Source organism: Daphnia carinata, chromosome 10 (genome assembly GCF_022539665.2).
Source record: "Daphnia carinata strain CSIRO-1 chromosome 10, CSIRO_AGI_Dcar_HiC_V3, whole genome shotgun sequence".
NCBI classification, from domain to species: domain Eukaryota; kingdom Metazoa; phylum Arthropoda; class Branchiopoda; order Diplostraca; family Daphniidae; genus Daphnia; species Daphnia carinata.
The window spans coordinates 4,939,574-4,959,848 of NC_081340.1; the positions used below are offsets into that span (position 1 = coordinate 4,939,574).

A 20,275-nucleotide genomic window follows, 5' to 3' on the forward strand; every position below is an offset into this window, starting at 1 on the left:
CTTCATTCTTTTGTCCTTGATGAAGCGGTCGAGTTCAAGTTGCCTTCCTACCCTTGTCCGTAAGCTTGTAATGAGTCATAATGAACTGTTAAGATTTCCTTCATTAAAATAGAAAAACCCAAGGCCGAAAAACTCATGAATGTTTAAATAGAAGGGATTTTTAAAAAAGAATAATTATTCAAATCCTTTTCTTTTTCCAAGCATTAAAAAAAAAACAAAGGCAGTCTTTTGTTTTTTAAATAAGAGCATAAGGTCAGTATGATAATTCCCGCATGCTAATCCTTCTGCCCTCCCCCATTTGTGAGGCTTTGCAATCAGGCGGAACTTAACAATCTCAACCCTTTTCCCCCCCCCTTAAAAACCGGAATTTTTTAAATATTCAACAAAAACATGCAAATCGACGTCGGAACAAAAAAAAAATTATCGACCTTAAAAACACTTCAAAAACTTTGAAACAAAGGACTCCATTATTGTCACAGCAAGAAAAACACCTTGTTAAATAAACAATAACGTTCGTTATCGATTTTCCAAACGCATCCAAAAGTAAGGCGATTGTTTTTGTTGGCTTTTCAACAAAATGATTAATGGGTCCACATTGAGGCAGGCCCATTAAGTTGCATTACTCCCCTCTTTCGCAAACGGCACATCGTTTCGAGTGATCCCGCCTATTAGTATCACATGAGTATCTCTCTTTTCGCTAACTTATAGACTAGCAGATAAAGAAGAAAAAGCCACAGACGTATTTTCTCTCTGCTTACGACTGCTCGCTCTTCTTTTTTTTCTTTCGTGATTTATTTTTATCTATTTATTATGACTGTTGGAGTAGTACGAGACCGCACAAGAGCCATTGCTCCCACGCTACCATTACGACGACGACTAATGCGTATCAAATTGACATAATCAAAGTGATAGCAGGATAAGCTGTTTGGGAATTGGGAACGCACTAAATATTACGAGGAACTGCCGAGCCCCCCCCCCTTCTACGCCTCCCACATCTTCCGGCAAACGGGCGGAGTAAAAAAAGGAAAACAAGAAAACTGTTAATATAAAAACCGTGGATTTAATCCGCTCCGATTGCGTTTCACTCTCTCGCGGCGTTAAAAAAAAAAACAGACACACGGTGTGTCTCTCTATAAGAGTGCCGATTCGAGGAGGTAGGGTAAACCCAACTCGTCCAAGTGGTTCTCTTCCTTTTCTTTGCTGTTTCGTTTTTTTTTTTTGATGGGGGTTGGCTTGTTCGCTTCTCTTTCTGCTCCTTTGGCTTGATGGGATAGATATTTTTTTTTTAAATAAAAATATAAGAAAATGCAGAAGGAGAAAAAAGGGAAACAATTTTAAAGAGAGAATGGAGCAGCTGGGTGAGTCGGGGCGGAACCGTTCGTTACGCATCCGTGCAGCAGCCGACCGTTTCCCACACCTTACGTCAATATCGATAAGTAAATAAGAATGTAACAACAACATCACATTCACTTGAAAAGTAAAGCCTCTCTTTATTTCAAAAACGAAATGCTTAACTATTTTTGAAAATAAAAACGAGGGTGAGAACGAACCTATCCGGATGTGGCGACCGAAATTGTGCGACCCCCCATCAATTAAACGCACATATCTAAATTATTTTTCCCCTCTACTGAAGAAAATAAAAATAAAAATTGCTTTAGGCACAATTTTTAAGTTGATTTTCCTTTTATATCACTCGACGGCATCAAGAGGTATTATAACCCCACCCTCTTTCTTTTTCACTATTGTGTTACACGAGAATTTAGACGAGTCACGGCCGACGTAATCCTCCTAGTCCTTTCTTGTTCCATCAGCCTCGTATGCTCTCCCCCCTTTTTTCCCTTTCTATTTAAACGTACATCTCCCATAAAACAGACATCTGAACTAGAGAAAAAAAGTAGTGTAGTACTAGTTGAAATAACACAATGCAAAAGGGGGGGAGGGAAAGAAGATTCTCTCCCGACTTTGGATTGCGTGCGTAACTCGCGCGGCCTGAAACAGTAGGAAGCCCCGTGACTACCCGAAAACCGAAAGCTTAAACCCCCCCTCTCCTGTCTTCCTTCCCCCATTCAGACGAGTTTCATATTTTTCTTTATTATTATTCTTTCTTGTAAAATATTATATGGCATTCTTCACTTATTTTGTTTGGAACGCATAAGAAAAAATATGCGCGCGCATCGCGTTTAAAAAGAAAATCTTTTAGGCGAACAGAAATGTCAGATGACCCAATCACGATTGGAATCCGTACGTGTTAAGTTGTAACACAATGCCGGTAGATTTCTTATGCGCATTTGAACGAACATGCATTTTTTTTTGCTGATTAGAACATCTTCGCGAGGCCATACATTTCGCGCGAAACTATTTAACGGAAGCCCTTGCCTTTTCCCGCTTTCATCTGGTAACGACAATCAGAAGAAAAAAGAAAAACGAATCCCGATGACAGCACGAACCTTCTCCGTCCTTTTCACTTTTTGTTTTCTACTTGCGATTTCTCTCTAATCCAATTTGTTACCGAATACCACATTGACCGACAAGCAAGGCAGGGCAAAAAGTAAAGCTTGTACCGAAAAAAAAAACGATGAAAAAAAAAAACGTGTGTTCGATCCGGACCGTTACACTCGATCGGATTTGTTATCGTCGCACGCGCCTTTGACTAGCCATTTTCGATCCCGACACTGTGCCGTGATTGATTGTTTTTTTTTTTTTCTTTAGCCGGAAAAAGAGGAAACAAATATCTGATCGGCGGGGATTGAACGTATATGGCTCTTTAAAAGAAAAGAAACAAAAGACGTTAGCGCCAACATTGGAGAAGTGCGCGCACCAAAGGTCCAATTAACCGAGTTAACTTGAGTATGACGCGCGCGCGAACTGCCAGCTTTGAACGACTTTTGACACGACACTTCATTAACATCGAGGGAGGCAAGATGGTGGACAGGAAGACACTTTGCAGAAAGTAACGAGATTTCTTGACATTTAAATGTAGCCATTTTCTTCGTGACAAATTATGCCGGGACTGTAAACAACGGGCCAACAAGGAAAAACAAAATTCGAATTTTTCAGAGACGAAAGGCGACGGCGGCCGCAGAGCTCATAATGGATCACTTGATGATACACACGAAAAAAAGAAGGAAAGAAAGGGTCAGTCACGTGATCGTCTTGTCTACTACAATAATCTAGCGTTCGCTACACATACAGCCCTTGTCGTGTGTAATTAGTTACTGCTCACGTAGCTCTGCCCTTAATTTCAAACTTTTTTTTCCTTATCAAAAAATTAGAATCTGAAAAATAAAACTTTTATTTAGCCTTTTTTTTTACACACAGGTGTAGAGATATCGTCTCACCTCACCAACTTTGTATTTTGAAACCTCTTTCTTTTTTCTTTTCAAAAGAATAAAGAAACTGACAGGTCAACACACGCTAACCCAAAAAAAAAAAGTTCCATATCTACTTATGAGCAAAGGTGACGATGCAAACCTAAAAACCCAAGCCCTTTCCATGTACGTCTCTCTACACACACGCATATTTTTTTATAGCTTCTAGCGCCAAAAGAACCATCATCATCATCTTGAACCCAAAAGAAAAAAATAGAAAGAGAAGGGTCAGACAGAGCCCCCGTGGGCAGAAGATACAAAAAGGAACTTACCCGTGTTGTGTCCACTGATGCAGCCGCACGTTCTTCCCAACAAGCACAGCACAGCACACACACTCACTCACTGCAGCACTGATAGACACACACACAGCTTCACACAACAAAGTGACTATCTTGATATTACAATAAAAAGCACATAGTTAAAAACTACTAGATCTTTCTTTTTTTTTGCAAAGATTTCAGAGAGAGAAACTGGAAGTGGGAAGGGGGGGGGGTTGTGTGGGTTATCGCCAACCACCTGCCGTTTTTCTCGGCCCCTTGGTGGACTAGTCGGAGAGGGGAAGGGAGAGAACAATCGAATGTGCACTTGGAGGGAAAACGAACCACCACGAGGCGCGTTTCAGCTGTTTTTTTTTTTGCGTTTGCCCGGGAAAAAAGTGCAGTGCTGTAACCACACGAGGCAACAAAGGAAAATTGAAACGTGTGAATCAACAAGTTTTCGAATTCCTTTTTTTTTTCACAAAATTGTTCCAAGAAAATGAGATGGTCAAACAAACAAACCAGTTCTTTTTTTTTGTTACGTGTCGATTCACGTAGTGGGTCACAAACGAAATGGGTGGCCAAATTTGCTAAGCCTTCTGGCGATCGAGTTTTGCGATATTTTACGAGGTCTGTTTCAGTTTTGTGTCTAGTTAGTTTCTCTTAAACTGTTGGTACAATGGAAACCATAATACCACGAGAGTTAAAAACTTGAGAAACCGAGAAATATTCTAACTCACGTGTGGGCGCGAAAGCTTAGCAAAATGACGACTGATCTCCACAAAGGACAAACAGCGACTGAAGTTCTAAAGCGGAGACCACCGACAACTCATCTCTTTACCTGGCGGGGAGGGTAACGAACGATCGCGACGCCATCTACTGTTCAATAAAAACAACGCATGCGCAGCTGATCCCATTTTTTCTTTTCTTTTTTAAGACGAAATAAAATAACGTAAATCAGAAAATCCATCACAGATGGAATAAAACGAATAAAAAAAATCCTTAAGAGCTTTATGCTTTGGTTGTAAGGGCTAAATGCTTTGGCGACTACTTCTAGTCGATTTCGAAAATCCTTGACTGCTGTATATATACCCACTAATGCCGTGACGCTCTACTTTATAATAGCCAAGACTTGTAATCCATTCGAGTTCATTAGCGAGGGAAAGACGGAGAGTGACTAGAGCTATCATAGCTATAGCTAGCTCACGCTTTTGATAATAGTTATTAATGGCCAGCAGCTGCGACCCAGCCCTGGTCGGTCGTGCGAATGAAGGTGAACGAAACGAAAAGAAACAAGCGAAAGGAATTTCCAATTTTTTTATGGTTTTTTATTTTTTTTTATTGCTCCTTTCGACACCTGAATGGCGTCCATTGGACACAGGAAGCAGTTGACGGTTCCCCAAGAATGTTTATTTTCTTTCTTTATTCGCCAGGGGGTTGCTACGTGGTAATGATCATAATAAAAGACGAACGAACTCTACAAAAATAGAAGGATTAACTTCAAAAGGAATGGAAAAAAAAATCGAAATTTAATTTTAGATTTTTCCTTTCATCTGTAAGAAACTGAGAAAGTAAAATATGGCGTTTATTAGTTGTGGCTTTTGACCCCCTGATGCGTGAATGGGTCGGTCCAAACACAAACATTCCCCCACTCGTGTTACAAGCCCATTAACCTCGTCGCAAGAGATGGTCCTCTAACTCATTATGCAAATTTTTTCTTCCTTCATTTAATGTGGCGGGGTTGTAATATCAAAGTCAAAAACATAAATGAGCGGAGCAACTTTATTTTTATTCGCTTTTAAATGGCAACCCCGCATTTTAATGTTATTATTCCCCTCACGGTTAATCGAAAAGAAAATGATAGCCTAATTGTTTTGGCGTTTCCCTTTTTTTTTAACGATAATCTATAACATCTTAAAAAAAACCTAAAACTATCAATTTAACGAGAAGCACTTCAACGGAAAATCAAAGTTCTCTTTGCTAAGTTTCGATTTTCCTCTTTGGGCGTGACGATGACAACGAAGCGGATAGAAAAAGAGATTTGATTCCATCGCGTCTCTCCACCTCCCCCCTCCTCTTTATCGTGCAATCCAACAAGATTTCAACGCTTTTTTTTTTTTTCTTTGATGCAATAATATTGATGATATTAAATGGATGGATGGGTGGGGGCGTGAATCGACCAAGCGTATTCGGTTATTTCATTTTAAAAAGCCGCGTGAGATTCACAACAAAATAAAGACAACTTTAAAAGGGGTGATGGTTTTTTTTTTAAAAGGGCGGCCTTTATAAATATCCACTCACGAATCAAGTGTACTATTACATCACGCAGGCAAACATATCTTATAGATGCTATCTGTGCGCGCCACAGATGGACAGACGGCGGCGGGACCCATATTAAAAAGAAGTGGCTGGCCCACACAAAATGGCCGCCGTGTAAATATAGATAAGAGCTGTTCTACCCATCAGTCGGGCCCTCTCACTCTCCTTTCCACTAAAAGTCTCTCAGTCAACAGATTAATTTTCAAAGTCGATCGATCGGGCAAGCTGGGCACACACAAAAAAAAATGGAGGTAGAAATAAAAAGGTCGTGAAAATACAAAAAAAAAAAAAAAAGAGTCGGCACGCTATCGAGATTTTATGGGGGTTTCATGACAGCAACGATGGCCTTCTTACCTCTAGCAAGTCCTCCATTAGCTATTTAGGCTTAGTAACATCATCCTGTCGACGGCTATCAAGCAAAACGATAATCATCCTTTTTAATTCATTTACGTTTTTATCTTTTCTTTAACAATATGAAACCCTATAAAAAAAAAACATGTTTAAGAATTCTTCATCAACTGCAATGGATTTTTGTTTTACGTCCTCGAAACATTACGCCGGCTATTCGTTGAATTACTTGAAAGTTGAGCAAAAACGATGACGGAATGCAAATGGAATCATTCGACGACGTCTCCCCGACTAGCCAATAAAACAAAAAACGAGATGAGGAATCATTTTCGATCACGATTTTTGCTGTGCAATGGCCTACTACAAAAGATATGTGCTTACTAATAAATATAGGGTTTCATCCTGGTAGGAAATAAGGAATCAACAACGATCCAGTTTCTTCCATCCTCCGCCTACACTATTACACATTGCTGATGTGTGTATCGAGAAAGACGAGCGTCGAGAATCCCCCCGACGGGATGCGAAAGAAAAAAAGATCACAAGTCGAAGCTGAACAAGAAAGAAAGAAAAAAAAAGAATCGCGGGGGCTGTACAGAGTATGTCTTGACAGCTTGTGCTTTCCACCCTCACGTTCGTACATAAAAACCCTTGATCAAGATGTACGAAGACAGGCCCCTGTCAAGGACGATATCGGGTCCCAAAGAGATGCGAAAAAGGAAGGAAAACATGGTAATATTTACATATACAGGGCCATTGGCGAAGAAGCTCAACTGTCAGACCAACTCTCTCGTCTTTCGCCATTTTGTTGGAAATCGAATTGAATTCACTGGTTGATGTTACTTTGTTACATCACCACGTCTGAATGGATGCCCGTACGTGTATACATACACTCTTGTGCTATATATCATGTCTAATAAGACGTGAAACAAAATGGGACCGTGCGCACGACAAATAATGTCAAAAACATTGCGAATAACTCGCTTTCTTTCTTGATCCCATCAAAAGAAACTAAAAGGAAATTATTATACGTGTTATACTTTCATACCTGTGAATGTAAAGGTATATACAACAAGGATATAAAGAGAAAGGGAAAAAAAAAGAGAGCAAGAGCCTATACAGCCCAGGCGGTGCAATTATATCGATGGTGTTCTCGTCTTCTTTGTGCGTGTGTATGTGTGCGTGTGTAATTACAATGATGGATGGCGGCCTTATTTAGTTTCATCGGAGAAAAAGGGGGCCGGACACCATCACAGGGACCTCAGCATCGCACAAGGGGGTGGAATACATAGAAACCTGGGCAATATATGGCAAAAAGGAGACGGATGATGACGACTGGGCCCCCCCTCATTTCTAACAAAAAAAAAAAAAAAAAGGGAAAACGATAACAAGATAACGTGAGAGAACATGGGCTAACAAAACTACTACTAGACGGCCATATTTTCTTTAAACAGTCCACCGTTTTGTGTCTACAAAAACAAGGGCTATGTTTTACAAGAATATTCCGCTACGTGCAACGTACTATTATCTTTTGAGCGGGCTATAAAATCTATTATTCGGGTGACTGTTGGCGCTCATGTACTTAACCATTTCTCAGGAATATTCATGGGCGGTTTAATTTTGGGGTAGGTGCACATGTAGGTTTGAATGTTATATCCACTGGGCCAATCCATATTTGATTGGTAAGCAAATATCCGAGTTCATACAAGAGACGTCACAAAACCAATTTATCTAAGTTGAATGTTTCATGAGGGCTATTCGATCTCTTTTTACCTATGCGTATGATTTTCCAGTTCGTTTAACTTTTTGGCTCTCCTTTAACGATTTTCTTACTTCGACCCCCCCCCTTTTCGGATAAAACAAACGGACAATTTTTTTTTTGTTTGTGGGGCCTTTTTTTAGAGATTGGGTGGGACCAATGCGGGATCTCCAAAGTCTCAGTTGAATAATCAATCATAGTTAAATAAGAATGCTACGCCAAATACGTAGACTTTTTACAAGAAAAATGTTCTCCACTACAAAATTCGAAGAGCAAAAACATCCCAAGCCGTAAACGTAAACACACACACACAAAAAAAAAAACCTTTAATGAAAAGTGATGTTCGCTTTTTTTTTTTTTCAAAAAGATGTAAAAGAAAACGACAGAGCACGAGGAAGTGGAGCAGATGTTAAAAAAAGTCGGATGAACGTCGCTGTTCGTATTAGTGGAAATAAACGGAGAGGCAAAGTAGGAGAGCGAATAAAAAGCAACGTGAGCTCACGCTAGACGAGATCGTGTCGTTAAAAACACACACACACACAGACGATCGATACACGCAAAGTATATGTGTGTCTACTCTGAAAAAAACATTTCGACTTGACTTATTTATCATCTCGATTTCGAAAAGAACCACGCCTACAACCGGGTGTATTTTTTTGTTTCTTCCTGTGGAGAAATAACCTTTTATAAGCATATAATAAAGCTACTAAAACAAAAACAAAAAATGTATATAAGCTCTTAAAAACCTGAGCGTTATATGTGCTGAGCAAAGTTTAAAAAAAAAAAGGGCGACATCAAAAGGGCGTTACATTCCGGATCACTCTATTGCGAAGTCCGGCAAACATTTCCGACAACTGGCCAATAGGAGAAGAGTGTCTTCAGAAACGATCACCTTATCTAAAAGCTAAAGGTGTATGAAAATCGACTAGTAGCAAACGGAAAACGGGGGGAACACATGACGGCGAATGAGCAAACTTTGTTCACCTGACTCCTCCCTTTTCTTCTTTACTGTTGGCGTCTTAATTGGGGAAAAAAGAAAGGTGGAAGAGGACAGGGGGACGAATATTGTCCATTTCCACCTATCCATCGGTAAATCAGGAAACGGAACTCTTGTCTCTATAGACTTTATCTCTTTTTTTCTTTTCCTATCTCTTCATCTTTTCGTACGGAATTGGCTTCCTCCCAGGGATGTACACACACACACACACACTATGTGTGTAAAAGGACACGATATAGAAACGAGGGATGTTTTATATGGCAGGATAGTCCATTTAGTGTTTCTGAGCGCTGGCTCCGGATCAAACCGATTTCAAAAGAGACGCAGGGAAGAAAACACGAAGGCAGAGGGTGGAAAGCAATGGGCGACAGGGTCTCTGATTGAATTGGACCAATTTATGGGTGGATAAATGGCATAAATGGCTCGAGGCGAGAGGCGAGTTGGCAAGCAAATCTTCTCTAGCTTCCTCCCTTTTTTCTCTCCAAAACGCGTGGACGGATGGCTACCCAAATTTTCGACTACTACCTAACTCTTACCGGAAATCGAAACCCCCCCCCCTTTTTTTTCTCTATTTTTACTTCCGTTTCGGAATGGGATGTGTTAGCCAATCCTCGATCTTCGAATCGAGTATCTTCTTTTTTTATTTGTAATTTTCTTTTTTCTCTTACACCCAAAGTCTCGTGCGACGATGATGGCTCCTTTGATAGCCCCTCCCTTGTCCGGTAGTCGTTGGACCCTTTTGAAATGTCTCCATCAGCATCGATTCTCCATTTCAAGACAAGGCAAATACTCTCCAGAAAAAAGCTTCTACCCGATCCCCACGACGTAGAAGGGGCCCATTTTCAACCCACTAGAAAAAAAAAATAAATAAAATAAAGCCACTACGTAACTGGAGAAAACGGTGACGCCAAGCAACGAGTTAGGAGATATATACAGGAAAGAGCATTAGAGCTGACTTGACTTTATGGTTAATTGGATCCGCTTGGAAACGAGCGAGACGCCCCCCCCCCCCAACCGAGTAATTTTTTTTTTTCCAAACAGCCTCTATACATACCTCTAACGCCTGCCTTTATCTTCCCTGAATAGAAAATGTATATTAATGAAGACAAGATTCTAGTAAAAAAGACACGGGGCTTCGTCGTCCCCAACAGTCAAAGTTTGAAAAGGGAAAAAAACTTTAAAGATGCACCCCCTTCATTCTTGTTAACGACGACACAACGAGAAGAGACGGTGTATACTTCGGAATCGGAAAGAGGACCGGATTAATTGTGAAGGGAGAGTTATTAGCATACTTAGACACACTTAAAAATAAAGCCCTCGCTATTCTGTCTCTATTGAACTGGTGAACGGCACCGAACCCCCCCCCCCATTCGAAAAAAAAGTTGGATTAGTTATATATCTTCTTCCGTGAAGCCCCTCCGTGCGTTTCATTCTAGCCTTTCTTTTTTTTTTGATAGGCATAAACAACTTGGTGTAGGCAAAAGCCAGGAAATGTTTTAGCTACTAGTCTTGTAGCGTGTGTATCACCATCGAGGCCGTCACTTGTACCGAAAACAAAAAAATAAACGTCAGTGGGATCGACACGCAAGACCACGCCCAATTGCAGTTGCATCTAGCAACACAACTTTTTTTTTTAGTGTATATTCGGAATGATGATGATGACCTTAGATGGGAAAGACTGGATGGATTAGAAGGCGGGCTTAATTGACCACAGTCGAAAGGCAAAAAAGAACGATGATTCGGTGCTCCTGAATAACGCTATGAAATCAAATGCAAATCAGACAAAAGAAAAGATTGTATAAGAGCTGACTCGCTAGATATGGTGCTATTCGGTACAGGTTGACATTCAACAACATTCCAAGAAAGAAATAGCGATAAATAGATATGATCACTAAACAATCTTTCTTGCAGTATTGCATCGCGAAGTTCATTTAGCTATTAATGTGAATGAATATCAATAGCTCTTTAATCTTCATCATTTCTAAAAGGGGGGGGGCCTATATAAACACATCCAGACTATTTGAAAATGGTAATACTGAACTAAATTTGAAATGTTCTCAACTAGAAATTCAAAGCGGGAGTCGACAACCGACTTGAGTAATGACGATACGAGCTGTTTGTTGGCCGGTAGCGACGCAAACATCGAGCGGACTTGAGACGAGAAGTTGTGAAAGAAATCCAGCTAAAAACGCATCACCAGCTCCGGTTGTGTCTTTGATTTCTTTCGGCTGAAGTTTCACAGCCGCGTATTCCCAAGAATCGGACGAAGTAGCGCAAACGACTCCCGAAGCTCCGCAAGTCACAACTACCAATCGTTCGTTCAGATTAGACCAATCCCAATCAGCCGACCCTATTTTTCGAAAAACCTCAATCATTTTTCTTTTTTAAAAATTTTCCAAACGAAACAAAAATATAACTCCACCTTGAAAATCGTCGAGAAGACAAGATTGAGTTTGATTCACAGGTGGGATATATTCCAAACCGGCAATTTTGCGAGCCACGCTGGCTATGGGTTCAGCGTGATTAACCAGGCCGGCACATTGGGCCAATGCACGGAATTCGTCTTCGTTACCAACGACGAGGTTGCAGTAGGAAAGAAACCGTCTATATGCAGTCCCATCGGTGTGCGTAAGACGGATTTAATAATATACGATCAGCCCATAATATAATGATTTCAAACGGGAAAGAAAAAAACGACTGGGGGTATTTCTTTTTAGCTGCTGCAAGGTGAACCACAAGTGCGCTTCCATTAGTGATGGTTTCAATTAAGAGCTAGTCAAGCATACGTAAGGCTACACAGATCTTCTTTCATTTTTGATGAAGAAAGATTGCCTTAGATGGTTCAGCTGGCCATCGAATCGCAAAACAACCGAAGCGCGGGAAAAAACACATCTTCTTTTTTGTCCGTTGATTTAAATAAAATATCATGAAAGCGTCCTACCTTAAAAGACTGTGAGACTGCAGGCAGATATATTGGGCCGAAAGGCTAAAGAGACGGACGAGCCCACATCGAGAATGGCCACGGATTAGGGCCGCCATAGCAACGTCGGGGCTGTGGCTAGCAAAGAATCCTTCGATATAGAGAACTCTGGCCCGATCTATCAAATCTCTGACGTCGTTAATGCTGTCCAAATTCTTCATACTGAATTCACGAGCTGCACCGATGTTAGCAGCCAGGCAACGCGTGCCGTCCGGGCGGACAATAGCAACGCAACAGCCCGTCGGCAAGTTTTCATCAATGACGTATCTGCGTTGATTCCAAAGAAAAAACAAAGTAGTTAGGTTTGTGAACTTGTCCCTTATTACACAGCTTGCCTTACAATAAGGATTAGCTTGGCATATTTATTATTTGTTGAAAAGAACTTTTTCGCTGCGCTTACCGAGTTTGAACGCCATCTTGGGCTAATAACTTTTGAAGGATGATGCCGACGGGATCGTTGGCAATTTTAGCAACCACGTAAGACGGCCATTTGTTGTTGACGAGTCGGCAAAGGATTCGCAACGTGTTTTGTGCGCTGCCACCTGCCACGTATTCGACTGGGTAACTACAGCACGCCATGCATTAGACAATTGATTAGACTGCATCACTGACTAATGTCGGGGCCAAACGCTACTTGTGTAGGACTTCCGAGAAAAGGCTCTGTTGTTCCCTTGTTATTTCGATCTGCGCATCACAGGGTAATCCATATTTCTTTATCTAGATCAAAGACGGCATTTGGAAGATATAATGTAATATTGAGGAGCAAAAAAAATAAAATAAAATAACATTTGCTATACCAATGAGTCATCTGCAACCGATATCGACATATCTAATAATGCGTTGCAAAAGGCAATCACAGCCACAGGTTCAGCGCTCTCTTCGCCATGGCCATTGCCGTTTATTGGTCCGCTAGGCATTTCTGTTTAAAGAAAAAGAAATTAAATAGTTGAATGAGCTAAACATTTAAAAGAATTCAATATCGATGAAATTAAGGAAAGCGGAACAAACTATTTGGGTTATTTTTATGTCCTGTTGTTGATCGTTAAATCTTTTCGGCAGAGTCTTTGTCGCGAATGCCAATTTTTTACGATTGTCGAACATAGCATGACCAAAACGATAGAAAGCCAGAAATTTAACGTTCATGCAACATTTAGGTCAGTGGAAAGTTCTTTAATCTCTGTTTGGCTAAAATAAGTGCCACAAGACACTCATTAATGCCCATTTTAAGGAAGGAAACCAAGGTGGAAATCAAACTTTTAAGCATTCTAAATTTCAGATGAACATCATTTGCCTGATATAGCCATCGTGTAGCCAACATGAATTGAAATAACTAGGTAAGCACAGAATGCTTTACTGTAAGATGTTGAGTTAGTATGACATGACTTTCTAGTGTGATCCCCACAACATCATTTGATATTTGTGGCAAACTGCCTTTCTTTCCTTACACGTTACATATAGATGAATGATGGCCAAATATGTATACTTTCTGGTGTGGAACAATTTTTGTTCAGTTAGTATCTAGAGTAATATTAAAGCAACATATACTTTTGGAATAGTGCCGTAAATGGTCAACAAGTTGTGAACAATTCAAATAATCTCAAACATCGAAACCTTGTGTTCCAATCCCAGACCTGCAACACTTTAAATCACTTATACACCAGAGGACACATTCAGTTGACCACCTGATAAAAAGAAACATGCTTTTACCCTAGTACACCATGATTTTAGCCTACTTCTATGTAAAATTAGAAAGTCAGCAATTGATTTCATACACACGAGGAGGTTACGTCGATTCAGAAACTTTCTATCTTGTAAAACTTCACTAAAATATATACAGAAATTTTGCTAAGATCAAAGACAAAAGTAAAAACGAATTACTTACGATTAATTTGGTTTTCAAAAAGTAAGGGGCTTACAATCACGCGCGCATACCTTTAGTTCGACCTTCACACAAAACTTCTGTTTACTATTTTATCACCATTTCGCCATCTACCGACGAAAATAAAATGGCGCCATAAAATGTTGCATGTGCGATTAAATTTTAATAACCACACATGTTTACTAGTGTTTTTGCTATTGTACAGCTAATTATTAAACCAAATTTTTAAATAAATAACTTGGATTACCTTTGGATTCTTCAGAGACTACCAAGAGGATCGCCATTAAGCAATTCAAGCAGTACAGAATAAGAATTTCACTAAAACGAAGATATTCCATTAATTGTGGCTATAGCAAAAAGAGAGAGAATATTTAAGACAATTACTGAAGGCCAAATTGTGGATTGGAATGCAAAATTACAGTGGAGTCAGTTATCAGGACGCTGAGGTCACTCATCTAAATCTCATGTTCGGTAACAAGCAGCTAGGCGTGTTATTACAATCCGACTTTAGTTCAGAAATCACCTTAAACTCGACACGGCGAATGTGCTAGATTCAAGGCAATTATTGCCAACATTCAGTTTCCGACCATTTTTGTTTGCAATTTTGTTAAGTTGATAATAATCGGGCCTAATAAAATAATTGAGTTCAGTCACGTTTCACCGGCCATCAAACCCAGACGACGCTGTGAAAGACCGACTGCTATACCTAATCAGGCAAAAGGTCATATCGTTTCATTTGAAAAAAAGAACGAACATTTTCTTCTCTTAATTTTCCAAAAAGAAAATTTTGTTACAAAATGAATAAATATACTTTGGCGACAGTGGTCATCAGTGTCACTATTTTGGCTACCGCGTATGCACCGCCTGATAGGCTGCTAAGCACATTTTTTGGAAACATATTTAACGGGCCTAATCATCCGTCTGAACCAACTGCAGGTCAAGAAGCCAAATCAAGGGTAAAAATATTTGATATTTAATATAAAAACCATTTTAAGATGTTAAAATTTGACTAAAAAAGGTATGGTAATTGGTGTGTAGATTTCTGCAGTGTAGCGTTGCAACATCTGTTACGCTTCCTTAATAGTACTAAATTTCAAAATTATATCATTACTAGCCTAATTCGGGACACATCATTGTCCGGAGAGATACCCTTACGTCGGACGAATCCCTACCGGAACCCAAACCAGGCTATTTTTTAAACGGAGACAGCAAAGTGGAATTCAACGCAACGATTAAGTTACAACTCGAAAGCAAACTCTTGCAGCAACAAATCAAGAAGACAGAACTAGCTGAAAATGCATTGTTCGAGGCTCGCAGAAAAGTGAAAGAATTAGAGATTGAAGTCAATAAGACACAAGGATTGGCTACCATTGCAATCCTTAAAGACATTATAAGGCAGACTGCTATAAACGCGACCTTGCTCCTCCAACAGGAAAGGGTAGCAGCCAATGCCACTATAACACAGCTACAGAAAGAAAACGAAGATTTAAAGATTCGATGCAAAGAAGTTGCTGTCAGTATAGTATCGGAGTTGGATCAAAACGCGACCCTTATCCTTCAAGCAGAACAGAAAATTGCCAGTGAGAAATTAGATCTGTTACAACAACAATACGATGAGTTGACGGAGATATGCGACCAAAAAGATGCTGAAATAACGAAAATAGAATCATGCTGCGAGAAGAGAATATGTTAGTTTTACTCCCATCCATACTTATCGAATAATTCTTCGGTTAAAAAAAATCTACTTCCCTTTCACATACAATTCAGCTTTTTCATCTTCTAATTGGCATTCATGGTAGCCCTAGTAACAACCTAAAGACAACACAAAATCTGCAAATAAAATAAAAGGTGCAATTTATTATGGGTACTCTGGAATTATTACGAAAGGATATGAGTGATGTTTTATCATTTACTGGCAACCAAACACTGGGAGAAATAAAAAAAATACCTGTAAGGTAGGCAGAATAAGTAATAGTTCACCTATTGAGCCATAAACATTGTTACACTGGAGAACTGTAACCAACTAGAAGGGTAGTCCAGGTGATTTCGTAAGGGAAACTCCACGTGAAAGAAAAGTCACTGCAAAACGTTAGCTTATTGGCGGAGGTTAACTCCTTAAAGACGGCTAGAAATAGTTAAAAAAAAACAATTTAATTAGCAGCCAGCAATTAGTGTTGTGTTCCCTGATGGTATTCCCTAAAATGTTGCTAAACATGATCGTTAAGGACCTAAATATTTGTAGAATTATTGTAGGATAGGAGAGAATCATTGTTTTCTCCGAAAGAAAGTTTTTTGCAGACTGATTGGAAAGCTTACAGCAAGGCAGTGTTAAGAACTTTAGAACAGCCTCAACACTTTAGATTAAATAGAGTTTCGATTAAATACAACACGAATTGCTCTACCGATGTTGGGTGGTGATCACTTTTCAAGGGGAAAAAAGGGAAAAAATACGCTTATGGGGAAGGATTCGAAAAAAAAAACAGTAACGTATACAAAAATATTTTAAAAGAAAACTTTAGAAGCTAAAGAAATAAAATATGGCAAAAGAACGGAGGGAATTTCATTCAACTCATTCACAAGTTGGTGGATGTCACTGGACTAATGCCGTGGACGAATAAAACAGGTGGTAAACTATCTGACACGGTCGAAAGGGCTGATAGGTATTCCTCATTATTCTGGGTGGGAGACGGAAGTGGTAAATAAAGGAAGACTACTACGCTATTGGTTGAATTTTGAAGAAGAAGACGATTAACCTGTAAACTGTTGGACGGTTGTTGGCCATCGGACAACGTACTTGTAGCCACTACCACACGTGCTTTAATACGTAGATCCTTCAGTTGTCGGCGCAGTAGTTGCTGTCGTCGTAGAGTTTCTTCTTCATTTTCAGGCGTAGGCAATAGAAATACTCTTAGTTCGAGATCTTTCCACACTGGGACCTACACATTACTTAGTGAAAATGCATCAATCAATATTTCTCTGCGGAAAAACTTTCATACCATGTGCAAAATGCAAGCTAGCTGAAGTTGGAAGAGACTGGATGTATCAAATTGATCGGAGTATTGTCCTCCAAAGAGGTTCATTGGCCACACATCCATGTACATCGATTTCTTTTGGCTATAAATGTAGAAAAATTTTAAAAGTTTGATGTGAAATCAAACAAAGAATAAATAAAAATACTTGGTGATTAAATGAAAATCGAGTGTGTGAAAGTGCCGACATAGGCAGACATTTTTCCGTAGACGAATAATATCCTTCACCATAGCCACGTACTCGCTAGGAGAAACAAACCGCTGTTGGTTAGAATCACGCACCGGATACAAGTTAGCGTCTGCTCCTAAGCTGGATACGCTCTCTCTCCTTAAACTGCGGAGTATAAATAATAAAAAATGTTTATCTTCTACAAAATTGAATCCAAAGTAGAATACCAATACAGAAACTATTAATACCTGTACAGCAAATCTGTTTGAGGATGACTGTCATAGAAACCCAGGCATATGGTGTTCGGCTTCATGGCTCCTAATCCTGACAAACGTATCAGATGGTGCATTCCCTCGCGTACTGATGGTGACACTGTCGTTTCTACGAACCCCTTGATCTTCAGTCGTTCAATTAAATCAACCCAAGCCGTGTGCTCTGCCGTTGTTGTTATGGAGTCGGGATCGGTAACAGATCCAATCTTAACATGCCCTAGTTCATTAAAAAGTATTTTTTAAATGTGTGCCATACAAGGATGTTTTTAAAGTTACCTAGTACGTAAAGCCCACTTTTTTTTAGAGCATTGACAAAAGAAATGAGTGGGATGGAAGAACGTGGGTTGCTAACCAATAAGAGAATCTGAGGGCGCCAAAACTTCACGTGATCTTTCCTGGAATCAAGGAGTAGAAGATATTTTCTAACCTGAAAAAGCCAATTCACGTGTCAATAACGGACTGTGCTGATTACAAAATTGCATTAAACCTGATGAAATATAATAGCTTGGCTAATGGAGCCCCAGTTGGCAGTGCGCGCCGGAGAGAAAAAATGGAGCATAATAATCAGTATTAAACAGAGGAGCAGAGAGACGGAAGCGTAAACGGGATTAATGACAAACATCATAACCATAGTTCCTGTCAATCCCAGAAGAGCCGTATGCCAAGTGAAATACTGGAAAGTTGGCCTTTAATAGAAAAAAAAATGTGTTAACTTTGTGGTTCTCAAATCAATGACAATTTCGAAACCTAAAATTTGGAGCCGATGAAAGTTCAGGCATAAGACATGCCAGATTTGTTGCGCAGTAGGACAGGAGGAAGAGAACTGAGTTCAGCTGTGCGATAACGTTTAGAGAGCCAATGAGCAGGCAGAACTCGACAAGTACTGCTACAAATAGCACGGAGCACCAAGGATTTCCTTTGTAGGTTCCCCGGAGAACGGGCTTGAGCATTGATCCTTTAAAAGAATTATCCTAAGTAAGAACAATGAAGGCAGATTATGTCTTGAAATACAATCTTACCAAATATGTCATCCCTTGCTAGAGCGGCCAGCACTCGGCTAGAGCCTATAAGATTACTGAGCGAGGCCGACCAAGTGGCGGTGACGATGCCCACGGTGACAAAAGGTTTCCATACACAGATACCCTGCAATTAAATTTAGAGTTATAAATTCACACTCCTGTGTTTGTTTTGAATAACTATACCATCATGAAAAGATAATCATTTTTCAAAAGGAAGTTCGAACATGTGGACGCCGTTAACAGGCTGAGTATGACGTAAACAAGTCCTGTGAAACCGACTGCGCTCAACGTTCCACGCGGAATACTCTTTGATGGATCTTTGAGTTCTCCAGACATGTTGGCACCGGCCATGATTCCGGTCACTCCACTGAACAAGACACCAAACACAGTGGCGAAAGAAACTAGCGCACCGTCTGGGGAGGTGTAATCCTGACCATAGTTCGGCCATAGATTTCCATAGAATGTGGCTGATGTTGTCAATCCGGTGAAACTGCCATTGACTTTCATCGTTTCATTTTGAACTAAATGGTTGGCTTCCGGAATTGGGACCTATAGATATATGACAGTTAGATCAGGAAAAAAAATATTTTCTTTTCATAATTAAAATTTTATTACCTCAAAAGCTGGCTGGGCTAAAAATGAGACCACTACAACAGACAGACAGACAATCACAATACCCAAAATCACGGCAGATGCTTTTGCAAAAGCCGCAGCACCGATCAAGCAAACCACGATGTTAACCAAATTAATTGTAGAGGCATATCTAATTTAAGATTGAATCTATAACGTAACTGTTAAAACTTTGGAAAAATATTGGCAAATACATACAAAAATCGCCACCAGCGCCCATCGGGAAATGCTCCGTCAACGAGATACCCTAGAAGGCGTTTAAATTTTATTAAACTGTTTTAACTGATTAATTTTTGGTTTTTTACCTGATGGGCCAAAATTTTCAACAAGTCCTTCAGCACAACCGGTAAGATAAAGTGCAGAGCTTACAATATTGGCTAGACAAAATAGTGTCCCAATACTACCACCAAATTCTGGACCTAGTGTTCTGCTGATCATGAAATAGCAACCACCTCCTTCTATAGCTCCATTGGTTGAAATAGCACAGACAGAGGTGACTGTAAAAACTAGTATAGTATAGGCAATTAGGAATTGTAGGAGGGTCTCCAGTAATCCAGCATGGCCTATCAGAAACCCTTATAGAAAAAAAATGTGTTATTCGAAAGTTACAAGTTTAAAAATATGAACAGTTTCATAGTCTTGTCGTAGTCTTACCCACTCTAAGGAACAATAGGGCAGAGAACATTGAAAGAGAAACAGGACTGAAAACCCCAGCAATGGATCCAAGTGTCCTGTGGGATTTCTGTTCCTCATTTTCTTCATTTGGTGTTTGGGCTGGTTCATCATAATGGATGAACTCACTCAAATGTGTCCAATTTTGCTCTGATACATGTCTCCTAGGTATATGCAACACAGTGTGGTTGGGTGGTTGAACACTGCTCAGACTGCGAATCAGTCTCCTGTGAGAGAGTAAAGGGGTCTGCTCTACAGAGTTGAAGGATTCGTCATGGGTTACAGTACCCATAACATCCATTGCATCGTCCATAATAATACTGTTTAAACTTATGTACGTAGGAAGCCGACGAACTAATGTACAAACCACACTTTTACTTTCTCGGTGGTAGTCCTGAATCACAGTTTGGCACGCCTGTCTTTAGGCTGCGAGAGCTGTACTCGAACAAACACACCCACCCCTCCACAGGTTCATAGACGAGCAAACATTACACTCACTCTGCCGTCATCGGATCACTATATCAAAACGAAAAATATATACAATTTGTTCGTCTGCTTCGTTTGATAATTAGAAAGTAGA

General features: G+C 39.9%; 3 protein-coding genes across 5 annotated transcripts in view; all 3 read right to left on the bottom strand.

The window, feature by feature from the left end:
- The window catches only part of LOC130696459 (uncharacterized), a 42,614-nt gene extending 38,205 nt beyond the window's left edge, over positions 1–4,409 (bottom strand). For both annotated transcript variants that reach the window (XM_059497236.1, XM_057519536.2), the window contains exon 1: positions 3,641–4,409. The gene's annotated coding sequence lies outside the window, so the exon portion shown is untranslated. The remainder of the gene's footprint in view (positions 1–3,640) is intronic.
- A 6,519-nt stretch (positions 4,410–10,928) lies between these two features.
- Positions 10,929–14,580, bottom strand: LOC130696457 (uncharacterized). 2 transcript variants are annotated; one of them, XM_059497123.1, is made up of 7 exons: positions 14,428–14,580; positions 12,823–12,944; positions 12,660–12,742; positions 12,426–12,590; positions 11,987–12,292; positions 11,468–11,649; positions 10,929–11,395 (listed from the first exon to the last, which is right to left on the bottom strand). In XM_059497123.1, the coding sequence occupies exons 2-7, from the start codon at positions 12,940–12,942 to the stop codon at positions 11,115–11,117; spliced, it is 1,137 nt and encodes a 378-aa protein (XP_059353106.1). In that variant the 5' UTR covers positions 12,943–12,944; positions 14,428–14,580; the 3' UTR covers positions 10,929–11,114. The 2 variants fall into 2 exon arrangements, with proteins under 2 accessions (XP_059353106.1, XP_057375512.1); XM_057519529.2 differs by lacking the exon at positions 14,428–14,580 and adding an exon at positions 13,908–14,072.
- A 1,161-nt stretch (positions 14,581–15,741) lies between these two features.
- Positions 15,742–20,222, bottom strand: LOC130696452 (solute carrier family 12 member 9-like). Its single transcript, XM_057519525.2, has 13 exons — positions 19,678–20,222; positions 19,329–19,598; positions 19,222–19,270; positions 19,009–19,156; positions 18,577–18,942; positions 18,394–18,517; positions 18,122–18,329; positions 17,862–18,060; positions 17,651–17,801; positions 17,351–17,591; positions 17,082–17,267; positions 16,901–17,018; positions 15,742–16,840 (listed from the first exon to the last, which is right to left on the bottom strand). The coding sequence occupies exons 1-13, from the start codon at positions 20,006–20,008 to the stop codon at positions 16,478–16,480; spliced, it is 2,754 nt and encodes a 917-aa protein (XP_057375508.1). The 5' UTR covers positions 20,009–20,222; the 3' UTR covers positions 15,742–16,477.
- Positions 20,223–20,275: the final 53 nt, after the last annotated feature.